The sequence below is a fragment of the Lepidochelys kempii genome, chromosome 6, assembly GCF_965140265.1.
Source record: "Lepidochelys kempii isolate rLepKem1 chromosome 6, rLepKem1.hap2, whole genome shotgun sequence".
In the NCBI taxonomy this organism is placed as follows: Eukaryota; Metazoa; Chordata; order Testudines; family Cheloniidae; genus Lepidochelys; species Lepidochelys kempii.
In genome coordinates, this window is record NC_133261.1 from 13,819,383 (window position 1) to 13,834,559 (window position 15,177).

General features: G+C 59.0%; 1 protein-coding gene across 12 annotated transcripts in view; it reads left to right on the forward strand.

The window, feature by feature from the left end:
* SLC43A3 (solute carrier family 43 member 3) overlaps positions 1–15,177 on the forward strand; it is a 33,929-nt gene that overhangs the window by 16,616 nt on the left and 2,136 nt on the right. Inside the window, exons 6-13 of one of the 12 annotated variants that reach the window (XM_073346788.1) lie at positions 1,948–2,040; positions 4,314–4,453; positions 5,132–5,277; positions 6,242–6,424; positions 7,132–7,251; positions 7,387–7,573; positions 7,817–7,940; positions 8,250–14,028. In XM_073346788.1, coding sequence (XP_073202889.1) covers positions 1,948–2,040; positions 4,314–4,453; positions 5,132–5,277; positions 6,242–6,424; positions 7,132–7,251; positions 7,387–7,573; positions 7,817–7,940; positions 8,250–8,459 — 1,203 coding nt within the window. In that variant the 3' untranslated portion in view covers positions 8,460–14,028. Of the gene's footprint in view, positions 1–1,947; positions 2,041–4,313; positions 4,454–5,131; positions 5,278–6,241; positions 6,425–7,131; positions 7,252–7,367; positions 7,574–7,816; positions 7,941–8,249; positions 14,029–15,177 lie in introns of those variants that run through there. The other 11 variants (XM_073346790.1, XM_073346794.1, XM_073346792.1 and 8 more) reach the window with 11 other exon arrangements.

Here is a 15,177-nt window from a genome sequence, read left to right on the forward strand (position 1 = left end):
ATTCAGCCTGACAGGACCAGCTTGTATCTGGCAGGGTTTTCAGGACAAGGAGAGTTACTTGTTTACTCTTGGTCAGCTTCTTGCACAGATGCTGCCATCGCCTGGGCGATGCTGCAAAACAAAAACGTTTCTGTTTCCGAACAAAACAGAGAAAGTTTATGGCTTTCGTGCATGCATCAATGCTACACGTTCCAGCTACGTTCAGAGATGAGCTGTGTGTGACACGTACCCAGCTAGTGAGCTTAGTCTTTTGATCTGAGCTTGAAGACCTTCATACTTTCCAGCCCTGTAACTTGCATTATCGTTGGATTGACCTCTGCAGTTTTCAATAGCAGTGTTGTTTGTGTCCAATAAAGGGTCTGCGGGCTGGAAGAGCGACTTTGTTGTGTGGCTTTTGATGGGTATAAACCCAACGAGACACACAGTGCCAGATATGAGCAAGCCATATCGGAAAATGACAGATAACTGTCCAACATGAGTGATAGCAGGAGTTGTACCTGTGATCAAAGAGTAGTATTTCGCCTCTTTGACTTCACTTACAATGAATTCCAAAACCTTACATCCCATTGGCTCAATGAACTCATCACAGATTGTTTTCAACAAGTAGGATGTTTCCATTGTGTTTAACTCACTCACATAGACACAGATCATATTCGGGCAATAGCTTCAAGAATACCTTGATAATTTCCATTTTCAGGAGAGCCGATAATGTCCCTCCTTCCTCTAAATGCTAAACCATATTCAGCGAGAAGCTCAATTGTCACAATAAGCCTTAAAACTTCCCTCCAGGATGCAGTTCAAAAATAGAGCCGACCTTCCTCCATACACTGCATGCAAAACTCCTCCATTATCAAAGGCCATTTATCCAGATCTTAGTTTATCTTAATGGCGACTTTATCCTCCTTATCACGACTCGTCTCTCCACCTTCTGTTCAGACAGGTGGAAGGAAAAGTGGGTCTTCTCTTTCATCATGACATTTGTCTGGATTTCAGGAATGCTTGCCTTTTCTTTTGCCCTCTCCTGAGGGAAGAAGTTCAAAGCCATAGCTTCACTGTGATAATCATTTTTGGAGTAATCTGACCTGGTATCTTTGGAAGCTGATTTAGAAGCCGTACTAGCAGAGAAATAGTTTGTACATTTGGGTAGCTTGCTTAGTGTTTTCTCTTTCTAACTTTAGCGTTCCTTCTCGAACGTGACATCCAGTTGAAGGGAGGTTCACACAATACTAATAAAGCACTGTGCAGTACTACCATTAGCAGCCAGAAAACGGTGATTAGTGCCACCAATTCACACCCCTGTCTCCAGCAACTGAAAGTCTCTGAAAAAAATTAATTACACTTGAAGTGTGAAAACTTCAGAAACGGGGACAAAATCACTGTCAGCAGGGGCCACAAATGATTGTTTTGTTCTTTTTTTGTGTTAGCATGAATCCAATCAAAATCCCACTTATATATAGTATATAGAATCAGAGCCCCCCACAGAAAAGCAGAGAGCTGGGGGTGAGGGCGTCCTCATGGGAGCAGATGCCCCCAGCTCCAGCTGCCCTGCCAGAACAGCTGCCAGTTGAGTAATGGAGGCAGAGAAAAGGCCCTCCTTCAGCCTGGATCCCCAGAGACCCCAGCCCACATAGCACCCCCAGCCTGGCTCCCTGGGAGATCTCCAACCCCACAGTGCCCCCCTCAGACCAACTCCACAGGGACACCATACCCCATAGTGCCACTCCCACATCCCAGCCTCCTGGGGAAACCCTGACCCTGCAGGAGCCCGCAGCCCAGCTCCCTAGGCACCCCAGGCCACATGGTGCCACTCTCCCCCATCCAGCTCCCTGTGGGTCCCAGACCCCACAGTGCTCAATCAGCCCCCATCCCATGGTTCCTGTGGCCTGGCAGGACTGGGGTGCCCTTGGGGTGGTGTTGATTGGGTGTGGGGGTGTATCGTTCCTTCAGGTGGGGAACCTGTTTGGGAAGCACCGCTCAACCATCATCACCCTCTACAATGGGGCCTTCGACTCGTCCTCCGCCGTCTTCCTAGTGGTCAAGGTGAGCCCCTGGGCCCTAGCTCCTGGGACGGGGGGAGAGGAGGTGGCTGGAGGAAAGAGCAATAGGGAGGGTGGGAGGAGTGGGTCAGAACACCTCCTGGAAACCCCATCCTGAGTGTCACAATATCAGATAATGTCTCCTCTGTCATCAATCTGGATCTGGCAGGTCCCGGGTCCCACCAGTGATGGAGTTAGCCAGCAACTGGAGGGTTGGGATCCCCCCGGAGGGAGAGGGTGAGCCCTTGGGAATGTAGGAAGTGCTCTGGGATTCCCCCAGACACCCTAGGAATGCAGGGTGTGTTCTGGGATCCCCCGGAGGGAGAGAGCTGAGCCCTGGAGAATGCAGGGAGTGTTCTGGGGTCCCCCAGAAGGAGATGCCTGAGTCCCAGGGAACGTGGGATGTATTCTGAGAGCCCCCAGAGGAAGAGGCCTGAGCCCCTGGGAATGTGGGATGTGCTCTGGGATCCCCCCAGAGACCCTGGGAATGTGGGGCCTGCTCTGGGATTCCCCAGAGGAAGACAGCTGACCAGGGGGAATGCTGGGTGTGTTCTGGGGTTCCCCTCAAAACCCCTGACCTGGTAGCGCTGGGGTGAGTTTCATGTTGGCTGGCCCAGCGACAAGAGGCAGCTGCTAGAGTTAAGCTTGCAGCTCTTGCATTGTCTAAGCACTGTTTTGTCTTAGCACCCATGTGCCAATTTGCATTGTATCAAAATTAGCTCTGCTGCATGGGGGCCGAGGGCAGGGTTAAATGTGCACGTTTGGGATCCATTTAAGCAAGGAGTTCTCTAGATACAGCCACCTCCTAAACCTTGTGACATGCAAATGTTCAGGTTCTTATCACCCTTCCTGCACACCCCCTGAGGTTTGCACTGTGTTCTTGTTTCCCCAGACTGGCCTCACCTGTGCAGGATTGAGCTCAGCCAGCGCCCAGCCCCAGCTGCCCCTCTGAGGGAGCAACATTGGGCTGCAAGTCAGCTCTAGTCCAGCAAGGGTACCAGAGAAAACCACTGGTGTGTGTAGCAGGACTGGGGCTGTCCGTAGCCAGGAGAGTAGAAAGACAGTGTGGCCCAGTGGAGAGAGCACAGAGCTGGACCTCAGGACACCTGGCTTCTATCTCCTGCTCTAACCTTGGGCCAGTCCCACCCCCTCTCTGTGCCTCAGTGTCCCCTCCTGCCCTTTGTCCATGTAGATGGCATTGGCTCACCGAGGCAGGAATTGTCTCCTTCTGGATTACAGGTTTCAGAGTAGCAGCCGTGTTAGTCTGTATTCGCAAAAAGAAAAGGAATACTTGTGGCACCTTAGAGACTAACAAATTTATTTGAGCATAAGCTGTCACGAGCTACACTGAATGCATCCGATGAAGTGAGCTGTAGCTCACGAAAGCTTATGCTCAAATAAATTTGTTAGTCTCTAAGGTGCCACAAGTCCTCCTTTTCTTTCTGGATTACAGTACCTAGTGCAGGGTGGCTCTGATCTCCATAGAGGCCTTGAGGTGCTCTGCCCCTGGTGGTGCATTTTTAGTGTGCTGGGTGCCCCCCACCAGGCCAGGTGGCCCCTATGCCTCCAAGTCTTCAGGCTCCAGTACCCCATTTCTCTCTGCTGGGATCAGGATCAGGGCCCCCATTGTGCCAGGCCCTGCACAGACACATAGCAAGGGACATCCTGTGCCTTGAAAAACTCAGTCTAAACAGATAAGGGGAAACTGAGGTATGGGGAGGGGAAGTGACTCAACCTGCCCCCTGAGTCAATAACAAGGCCAGGAATAGCTCCCACATGGCCTGATTTCCAGACCCGTCGTTTAACCACATCCACACTTCGTCCTGCCCTCATCCCAACAGCCCAGCACCTGTCTGCCCCTTCATACATAATAATCCTGTGATGATCTTCCAGCCCTGTGCTGAAATGTATGAAGGGCACCTGAGCCACTCAGGGGCAGACAGGTGCTGGGCTGTTGGGATGAGGGCAGGACGAAGTGTGGATGTGGTTAAACGACGGGTCTGGAAATCAGGCCATGTGGGAGCTATTCCTGGCCTTGTCATTGACTCAGGGGGCAGGTTGAGTCACTTCCCCTCCCCGTACCTCAGTTTCCCCTTATCTGTTTAGACTGAGTTTTTCAAGGCACAGGATGTCCCTTGCTATGTGTCTGTGCAGGGCCTGGCACAATGGGGGCCCCGATCCTGGCTGCAGCCTCTGGGAGCCAGCCTAAGAACAATACAAGTCACTGAGTCTAGGTTGGCCCCGTATGCAACCGCTGACAACTTGCTCCGCCCCCAGCTGATGTACGAGCAAGGCCTGACCCTGCGAGACATGTTCCTCTTCCTCTCGGCCTGCAGTGCCTGGCACCTGACCCGCACCTTCTTCCTCATGCCTAGGTGGCACATCCCCTACCCGCTGCCCCCAGGATACACATATGGGTGAGTCACCCTCCACCCTTACCATCTGCCCCCCATGGGTCCCTCCATCCCGTCTGCCTCCCGTGGGCCCCTCTGCCTCCCCTGGGTCCCTTCATCTACCCCCCCCGTCTCCCCTGGGTCCCTCTGCCCCCCATGGGTCCCTCCATCCCCCATCTGCCTCCTGTGGGCCCCTCTGCTCCCCATGGGCCCCATCACCCCTCATCTGCCTCCAATAGGTGTCTTTGCGCTGTCCGTTCCCCATCTGTGTCCCATGCACCTCTTTGTCCCCACTTCTGCCTCCCCCAAGCCCCTCCACCCCCGCATCTGTCTGTTGTGGACCTCTCTGTCCCCCATTTGGGCTCTGTGCCCCCCAATCTGCTTCCCATGGATGCCTCCATCGCAGTCTGTCTCATAACTCCACTGCACCTTTGCTGCCCTCCCTCAGGGAATGGGCTCTGCTGGGTGAATGGGGCTCAGTCCTGGCAGCACCAGTGCCGAACCCCTGGGAGCAATTCTCCCCTGGCCCCCAAGCCATGCTACCTCGGGGCTGCTCCCATCCTGCAGGTGAGCACTGGCGGGTGCTGGGGAGCCTTGGCTCTTACATGGGGGTCGCTGGTCCTAGTGGTGGGCCTGGGTGGGTGCTGTCTCTGCCCATGCCCTGGGCTGTGGTGGACAGTGACTGGCTTGCTGTGCCCACAGGCTGAGGTGCCAGAGGCAGGGGTGCTCGTACCATACCCATGAGGAGCAGCGGCCAGGCCTGGGCGATGGAGCCCACGAGCCCAGCGACCCGTGCTTGGAGGTGGGCCCAGGAGGTGCTGATGCCAGCAAAGCCATCATGGGCAAAGGTAGGGTTGGAGAAGTCCCCACCACCACCACAAATTCCTCCTCTGTCTCCTGGGGCCCCACCCAAGAAATGCCCCCAAAATCCCCTCTGCCCCTGCAGCACCCATGGCCTCCAATGAGCCCCCCACAGATCCACAGGCCTGGTGCTCTGGGACAGTCCCTGGAGGACCACCCCCCTTTAGGCTCTCACTCTGTCACTGGGGTAAGCCATTGCCTCTGGGGCCCAAACCTCAGAGACTTCAGCACCTCTGCTTCATGCCATGAGCTCCCTCAGTGACTCCATCTGAGATGGGTGCGAGGAGAGCCTTGTGCCCCCAAAGGGAGCAGGGCAGCCCCCCCAGCCTCTGCAGTGACTAGCCAGTGCTGCGACATCTGGAGAGAACGGAAAGGTAAAACAGGGGCCAGCTTGGGCAGCCCTGAGCCCTCTGACCCTGCTTTTGGCCCAGTTCAGGGGAGACTCCAGCTCCCAACAGCCCACATTTAACACCCCCCCCCGCCCTTAACCTCCACCTCAGCCCTTTGTTCTTGTTCCCCGGGCAGACAGCGTCCCCTGGAGGTGCCCCCTCCAGGGCAGCAGAGCCACAGCCCAGATGCAGGCGTATTTCTGGGCTCCCTGGGGTCGGCCCTCTCCTAGGCAGGCACCTCTGACCACAGGAGCCCGCGGGGGAGGTTGGGGGATGGTTTGTGGAAGATCCCAGGATGGACAGCCACCGCCACCTGGGCTGGGTGGGGTGAACCAGCAGGGCCGGGAGCTGATCCCTACTCTCCCTCCTCATTCTCTTTCCAGCCTTCACAGCCTCAGGTCACTTGCTCCCCTCAGGCCCCCTGCAGCGTCCCTGTCTTTCTGGATCGCCTAGGCATGGGCCCCCACTCTGAAACTACACCCCCTCCGGGTGTGGGCTCCCCCCCACCGCACCCCACCTCCAGATCTAGGGCTAATACTGAGTGCACTGTGTCCATCCCCAGGAGAGTCAGGGGCCGGGCCAGGCCACGGAGAGCTCCCTGCCATGTCTTTCCGGGCCTGTGTCTTCTCCAAGCTCTTCTTCTGGCACCTCATGTGGCTGTCGGTGATGCAGCTGCGGCACTACCTCTTCATCGGCACCCTCAACCCCATGCTGGAGCACCTGGCTGCCCATGACACCACGCTAGGTACGGGGCACCTGGCCTACCACAGCGGGGGTACAGGGGAAGGGGGAGAACAGAACAATGGAGCAGGCAGAGGGGGAGGAAAGATGGTCTAGGGAAGGATGGAGGCAATGGAGCAGGCAGAGATGGAGAGAGATGATTGAGGGAAAGACGGGGGAATGGAGCAGGTGGGGATGGAGAGAGATGGTAGAGGGAAGGATGGAGAGATGATTGAGGGAAAGATTGGGTAATGGAGCAGGCAGGGATGGAGAGAGATGATGGAGTGAACCAGGGAGGAAATAGAACAGGTGGGATGGAGAGAGATTTTGTAGGTAAGGTTGGGTAGGCAGCGATGTCTCTGAGCTGGGCAGTTCTTCCCCCTACTGTCTGATGAATGCATTGTACTTATTGGTATGGATGGTTTGAGGATAACTGAAGGGGAGAATGGGGTAGGCTTCAGAGGAGGGGAGGGAGGCTGGAACAAGTACAAACCTTGGCCCTTCCTGCCCAGTGTCTCGAGTGACCTGATGAGCTTGGTACTATTGTCATGCATGGGAAACTGAGGCAGGGGGAGGGGCAGTTGCTTAGCCAAGGTCACCCAGGGCTGGGTGCGGGACCCAGGAGTGCCTGGCCAATGCAAGCCATCCTCCCGTCCAGTGGATCAGGAAGTGAGCAGAGCATGCCGGGTGGAGTCTCAAGCATTATGTCTTGCTGCCTGTCTCTGTTCCCAGTGAGCACCTACACCAATGCCTTCGCCTTCACCCAGCTCTGTGGGGTCCTGTGCGCCCCTTGGAACGGGCTCATCTTAGACCGGCACAAACGTGGGAAGAGCAAGGATGGCCGTGCCAAAGGTAATCACCCCATCCATCACCAGCTGCTGGACCCAGCTCTGCCCACTGCTGCTCCTCCCGGTGCTGCGAGCTTCCCCGCAGCCAGTGCCCCATGCCTTTCCCTTGCCCCTTGCCAGTGTGTCTCCTGTCTCTCAGGTGGCTCAGACTCCCTGGCGGACCTGCACTCCTGCGTCCTGTCGCTGGCAGTGACGGTGCTGCAGTGCGTGGCCTTCTCGGTGTGTGCCTCCATGCCAGTGCTGCCGGTGCAGTACGCCACCTTCGTCCTGCAGGTGCTGAGCCGCTCCTTCCTGTACGGGGGCAATGCCGCCTTCCTGGCCATCGCGTGAGTCACCTCGGGGCACAGGCTGCGGGAGGGAAGATCCTAGGCATGGAGGGGGCAGAAAGGGGCAGGGGTGCAGAGCTGGGGTGGAGGAAAGGAAATGGAGGGGAGGGATGGCAGGGCACAGAGATGCCCAGCCATTGGCAGTGGGGCAGGGTATGCCTCTGGCCTGTCTCACAGCAATGCCCCCTGCATCTGTAACACCCTCCTCCCCTACCGCCGCCCCCCCGGGTCGGCTCTCCACAGGTTCCCCCTGGACCATTTTGGGAAGCTGTATGGGCTGGTGATGGGTATATCAGCCGTGGTGTCACTCCTTCAGTACCCCTGCTTCGCACTCATCAAGGGACCACTCAGCGATGACCCCTTCTATGTGAGTGTCCTGTCCCATCTGGAACCTGAGGAGCTTCATTGACACCCTGCAGTCAGAGACAGGGAGTGCTCCGTCGGGGCTTGGGGAACTTTATCGACACCCTGCAGTGAGAGACGGGGAATGCCCTGTCTGGGGCCTGGGGAACTTTATCAACACCCTGCAGTGAGAGACGGGGAATGCCCTGTCTGGGGTCTGGGGAACTTTATCAACACCCTGCAGTGAGAGACGGGGGGGTGCCCCATACAGGACCTGGGGAACTTTATTGACACCCCACTTCTGTGTTGTTCAGAACCTGATTTTCCCATCCAGGTGAACATTGGCCTCATCATCGTCATCCTCCTGGCCTTCATCAGCCCACTGGTGGTGCTGCGGGAGTACCAGCACCGGGAGAGGGAGCAGAAAAAGCAACACGTTGACTCACACCCCCTGACCCTGGCCAAGGCTGGTGTGGAGTCATCCATCAGACCCCCCACCCCCAGCAGGAATCTTCAAGGGCTCCTCCCGCCCAAAAGGGAATGAGGAAAGGGAATTAGGAGTGCACCTGAGCCCCAGCCAGTCCCCAGCTGTGTCCCTCCAGCCCAGCATTGTCACCATCTGCTCCAGCCATACACTCACTCCTCTCCAGTGGCAGGGTGGGGAGTCACAATGGGTTATTTTTACAGATACTTGATTTTCTAAGTTTTTGTATAGCTCAGTTGGTATAAATCCAGCCTTTCCCTCTCCCTGCTCCCAGGGTGCGTGGCGGAGGGAGGGGGATGGGAGGTGTATTCTAGTTCCCCTTATTGACAGGGTGTATTTCAATCCCCCCTATTTCCTTCTCTTTTATTACAGAGATTTATTTCTGTGCTTCTTTGTAAAAGCGAGGGAGCAGGACACCCCAGCGCCTTCCTCCCTGAAATCACATAAATGCTAACGAGGAACTAATCCAGATCTGCATTTAACCTTCTCCAGAGGTCACTGGAGGCCCCTGGCCCACTCTGCCCGGCTTGTGCCCATCTTGTCTGACTGCCTGAACCTCCCACAGCGCTCTCCCCCCCCCCCCGCAGGAGGCTCCAGTATGGCGTATTGTCTGAGACAGGCATCCAGTTTTGATTCGGTGCCCCCAGGCTCTGGAGAACCCACCATCTCTTGGGAAGAGGATCCAGGAGTTAGATACCCTCCATGTAAAAAACATGCCCCCTGTTCCTGGTCTGAATTTGGTGCGTGCCCGTGCCCAGCCCCTGCCAGACTGAAGAGCCTCTGCTGTGAGAAATCTCCTCCCACCGACGGGGCGCCCAGACTGGGCGCAAGAACCCCCAAAGCTGCTCTTGCTGAACAAAATGGCTGGCACTTCCTGACGGTGCAGCCTACGGCAGGGGCTGCAGCCCTCAGCTCCGTTCTGATTGGGCTTTTCTGAGCCCTTTGCTTGCTGGGAATGTCCCGGGGGTAGGGGAACCCCAGAACTGGATGCAGTTCCCACTAGTAGGCTCCGTAATGCCCTGTGAAGTGGTAACTCCCCCTCCCAACTCCATCCCTGGGTGGAGGTAACCCCCAGCCCCTTTCCCCCCAGGCCACCTCTTGCCCTCCCCCAACCCTGGCCCTGTCCCCTGGAGGGCCCTCTTTGTCCCGGGGCAGGAAGGAGCAATACCAGGGGTGATGAGTGAAGCAATGTTTTATTGCAGTGAGTCACAGGCAATGAGCGAGGGTGGAGGGTAGGGGCTGCCCCCTCAGGGAGCTGGGGCAGGGCCGGGAGTAGAGCTGAGTCCAGGGAGCAGGGGCGTCTCTGGCAGAGCAGAGTGGGGAGTCTCAGGCCAGCGGAGAGGTGTGGGCAGCAGGATCCCATGGGGGGGAACAGCCCCCTCAGTACTTGCAGATAAAGGGCAGGCGAGTTTGGCAGCTGACGCTTCTCCAGTGATCACCTGGCAGAGAGAGAGGTTAGTCCCCTCCTAGCTGGCACCTGGCACCCAGCTCACAGCAAACCCTGGATTCCTTGCCCCAGACTCCCATAGCACCACTAACCCAGATCCTCTGCCCCAAACCCACAGCCCCATCTACCCTCGGATCCCCTGCTCCATACCCCACGGTTCCACCTACCCTCAGATCCCCTACCCCACGGCCTCACCTCCCTTCGCATCCCCTGCCCTACACCCCATGACCCCACCTATACTCAGATCCCCGGTTTCCCTGCCCAAGGGTTTTTGTTCCCACAAGCAGTGAATAGATCACCATCTCCACCCTTCCCCCCTCAGGGGGATCCTCATCTGCAGTGCTCAGGGCAACACACATTTTCCAAAAGCACCAGGGGTTCCCTCCAGCCCAGCTGGAGTAGTTCCAGCAGGAGCGCACATGCTAGAACTGTGGGGAAGTGGCTGGAGTAGGATCTGTGCTGTCCCATCCGCAGAGTGTCCCAGGAAATCCCCTCCCCTCCAGCCCCTGCATTGGAGCCTGCCGGGGGCCACAGTGAGGGGCTCTGGATTTGCTGGGAAGTACCTGTGACTTGCTGGCACCAGTCTCTGCTCTGGCACCAGCCCTGGCACCTCATGGGCAGCCAAGGTCAATGAGTCACAAGGATACTGCCAGCTGTCGGGGGTCAGCTGGGACCCACACCTGAGCTGCCCAGGCCTACCTCCCAGGGTGCAAGCGAGGGGTGGGCTGGGGCTGCCCTGAGCGGGGTCCCAGCTGGGGACACACTGAGCTGCAGTGGAGGATGGATCCCCCTGTCCGCTCTGCACTGGAGGGGAGGCCAGCCTCAGAGCTGGCAGGGCCCTGATGAGGGAGTCGGTGTGTGTGTGTTCTGGGCCAAGCCCAGGCAGGGAGGAACGGAGGAAGCAGGGCCAGACACTCTCCTTACCCAGCGGGAGGTGACGCCTCCGATCCACACCTGCCCCGGTTGGTGTGGGGGGCGCTGTGCAGCGCAGGCGCTCATTGGTCGAATGGCTGTGGATGGAGGCCAGGCAGCCACGGTAGCAGCGAGCACACAGTTTCTGTGGGGAGAGAGTGAGGGGGACATGGGGCAGTCAGGGCCCAGGCACAGAGTCACATCCACCGGCCACCACCCCATGCACCATCCACTGCCCCTATGCCCCCATGTCACCCCTTCGTCCCCTCCACTGCCCCTATACTGTCTCCACTACCCCACTGCCATCTACTATCCCTCCACTGCCTCCATGGGTGCCCCATCACCCCTATGCCACCACCCCATGCCCCCTCCACTGCCCCCATGCCTCTTCCACTGCCTCTATGGGCCCCCCATCACCCCTATGCCACCCCTCCACCAGCCCCATGCCTCCTCCACTGCCTCCATGGGCCCCCCCATCACCCCCTATGCCACCATCCCATGCCCCCTCCACCACCCCCATACCTCCTCCACTGCCTCCATGGGCCCCCCCATCACCCCTATGCCACCCCTCCACCACCCCCATACCTCCTCCACTGCCTCCATGGGCCCCCCCATCACCCCTATGCCACCCCTCCACCAGCCCCATGCCTCCTCCACTGCCTCCATGGGCCCCCATCACCCCTATGCCACCCCTCCACCAGCCCCATGCCTCCTCCACTGCCTCCATGGGCCCCCCCATCACCCCCTATGCCACCATCCCATGCCCCCTCCACCACCCCCATACCTCCTCCACTGCCTCCATGGGCCCCCCCATCACCCCTATGCCACCCCTCCACCAGCCCCATGCCTCCTCCACTGCCTCCATGGGCCCCCATCACCCCTATGCCACCCCTCCACCAGCCCCATGCCTCCTCCACTGCCTCCATGGGCCCCCCCATCACCCCCTATGCCACCATCCCATGCCCCCTCCACCACCCCCATACCTCCTCCACTGCCTCCATGGGCCCCCCCATCACCCCTATGCCACCCCTCCACCAGCCCCATGCCTCCTCCACTGCCCCCATTTCCCCTCCACTGCCTCCATGGGCCCTCATCACCCCTATGCCACCCCTCCACCAGCCCCATGCCTCCTCCACTGCCTCCATGGGCCCCCATCACCCCTATGCCACCCCTCCACCAGCCCCATGCCTCCTCCACTGCCCCCATTTCCCCTCCACTGCCTCCATGGGCCCCCCCATCACCCCTATGCCACCCCTCCACCAGCCCCATGCCTCCTCCACTGCCTCCATGGGCCCCCCCATCACCCCCTATGCCACCATCCCATGCCCCCTCCACCACCCCCATACCTCCTCCACTGCCTCCATGGGCCCCCCCATCACCCCTATGCCACCCCTCCACCAGCCCCATGCCTCCTCCACTGCCCCCATTTCCCCTCCACTGCCTCCATGGGCCCTCATCACCCCTATGCCACCCCTCCACCAGCCCCATGCCTCCTCCACTGCCTCCATGGGCCCTCATCACCCCTATGCCACCCCTCCACCAGCCCCATGCCTCCTCCACTGCCTCCATGGGCCCCCATCACCCCTATGCCACCCTTCCACCAGCCCCATGCCCCCTCCACCACCCCCATACCTCCTCCACTGCCTCCATGGGCCCCCCCATCACCCCTATGCCACCCCTCCACCAGCCCCATGCCTCCTCCACTGCCCCCATTTCCCCTCCACTGCCTCCACGGGCCCCCCATCATCCCTGTCCCAACCCTCCACTGCCCCATTCCCCCTCCACTGCCTCCACAGGCCCCCCATTACCCCTCTACCGTCCCCATGCCTCCTCCACTGCCTCCATGGGCCATCCACCAGCACCATGGGCGTTCCACCCCACTTCCTGACTCTTCTGCGAGTCCTCCCCACCACCTGTCCCCTTGCCCCACTCACTTGGGCTCTCTAAAATGGCTGGCAATTGTTCACAAACACATAGTGACAGGTGTGGCCCTCAGTGCTCGGCACTATCATCCTGAAGCTCTCACTCCCCATGGGACATGGTGGCTCTAGCTCCCCCAGCTCCTCCTCACCTTGCTCAGCTGGTACCTCCTGCTCTGGGGTGCCCTCATCAGCGGGTGGGTGCGGGAGACACCAACTGGCCCTTCCAGCCGCAAGACGCAGCCCAGATCTCAAACAATCCTTGGAAGCAGGATCAGCTCTAGCAGCCGAGGACACAGGTGTCCAGGATAGAGAGGGTATGGGTGTCATTGCAGGGCCGGGGGACCCTGGTGTCCAGGCTAGAGTGAGGCAGAAGGTTACTGGGGGCAGGGGACCCAGGTGTCTGGAACAGAGTAGGGCTGGGGACTAACTGAGCACAGGTCTGGGGTATCGGAGCGCCGTACAGTGCTTGCTGGGGTCTGACCCAAGCCCATGGGGTCCATGCAGTGTCTGCTGGGGACAGGGGGTGGAGGTTCCCATTGGAGGCAGTGGCCTGTGGGTCAGGTTCCCCACAGAGTCAGGGAGGGGCTGTAGCCACGGGGTCTTGGGCCCCAGGACTTACGGAGCTGGCGAGCAGAGATGGCCCCCAGGAGGGCAAGGAGTAGAGACAGCTTCATCTTGGGCAGACCTGGGGTGGGTGGTGGTGGACCGCTGTGAGACAGAGACAGATTGACCCCCCCATCTAGACCCCCCTCAATCACTGAGCCAAGACTGACGCCCCTGCCTAGAGTCCACTCCCTCCCTCCACTTAGCTCAGACTGACCCCCCCATCTAGGGACACCCCAATCACTGAGCCATGACCTATCACCAAGCTCCCCTGGGTTGATGACCACCCCACAACCAAGGCAGCCTTTCCCAGCAAAGGTAGGGCTGGGCCAAGCAAAGCGGGAGGAGGGAACCTGGGTCCTTGGCTCAATCTGGGAGCACAGGGGCTCTCACTCACCTGCCCAGAAACACAGGGACAAGGGGGTACATGCACACATTGGCTATGGGCAGAAGCAGTCAGGAAAATTCCAGCATGTACTGTTAGCCTATGGAACACCCTGCCACAGGATACAAGGGGCCAAGAGCACTGAGCAGTGCCAGGCCTTTCTGGGCATCAGAGCAGCCTCAGTGGCCAACAGTGAGGCCTCGTGATCTCAGTCTCCAGGGCAGGAGCTGAGCAGCCCCTGGAGTCAGGCAGCGATCTGTTCCTCCCTGCCACAGAGAGGTGAATAATGGCAGTCACCTCTTCAAGGAAACCAGCGCTGGCTGCTGTAAGAGCCAGGCCCCAACCAAGTGACCCCACTCTGGAGCAGGTCCCCATCACCCACCATAGCCCCTGGGGTCACCCAGAGACCCCCCCACACCTCTGTGATGGCTGTGGGTCCTCAGCAAGCTCCGATGGCTACAGCCATCACAGCCCTTTATATTGGGCTGGAACAGGAAGCTGAGGAAAGAGCCACTATCAGCTCCCAGCTGCTTGTGCTCCTCCCTTCTCCCCCGCACCACATGGCTTGCGACACCCCCACACCCAGTCTGAGCACTGACCGACGAGCTACCCCAGAACCTTGGGGGAACTAGCCAGTGCTGAGCCCGGGGGCACAAATGGGCTTCCTCCACTTCCCATAGTGCCCCCCCGCCCCTCACACACACACGGCTGGCACTGATGCCCCTTGCAGAGTTCATCTGGTGCTATGAGCCCTACTTCCAACCCCTGGAGAATGTGTGGGACCCTGAGTGGGGGCTGATGTGGGGGCTCTGCCATGGAACTGACTTTAGTCCCAGCAGAGCTCCGTAAACTCCAAGAGCAGGCAGCCCATTGCGCCGTCTGTCTGTGCTTCTGCGTCACACCAGGCATCGGCCCTGCCCAGGGGCTCCTGCCTCCCCCCTCAACAGAGCCAGACCCCGGCCTGGACTGAAAGACTCTGAGTGACGGAGCATCTGCCCCCACCTGGGTGAGTTGTCTCCAGGGAGAATCCCCTTCACTGTTCAAAGCTGCCTTAGGTTTGCCCCGAATCTCTCTAGCCTCCATCTCCGGCCATCGGGTCTCACTCGGCCTTTGGCCACTACAGCCTGGAGCCATCTTGTCTCAGAGATCTGCTCCCATGGGACCTGTCCCTGGTCTTCTGGGTCTGCCTCTTCCTCCCAGCCCCCCAAGAAGTCATGATTTTTCCACGGACAGGCCACACGGCTGCATCCTCCAGCCCTCCTGCTTCTCCCCGCTAGCACTGCCAGGTGCAGAGGCTTTTCCCCTTGGCAGGGGCACAGCTTCCTGTGTTCGCATAAGCACCAGGCAGCCTTGCCCCAAGCGGGCCAGCTTCACTGGGCACAGAGGCCGAGTTCAGCCTGGCAGCAGCCAGGGCTCCAGCCAGCCACGCTGTGGCTCTGGCTTGCTACGTCCCTCTGCCTCTCAGGCCTGGTCTCACTGAAAGCACTGGCACGGCAACGTCAGGGAACC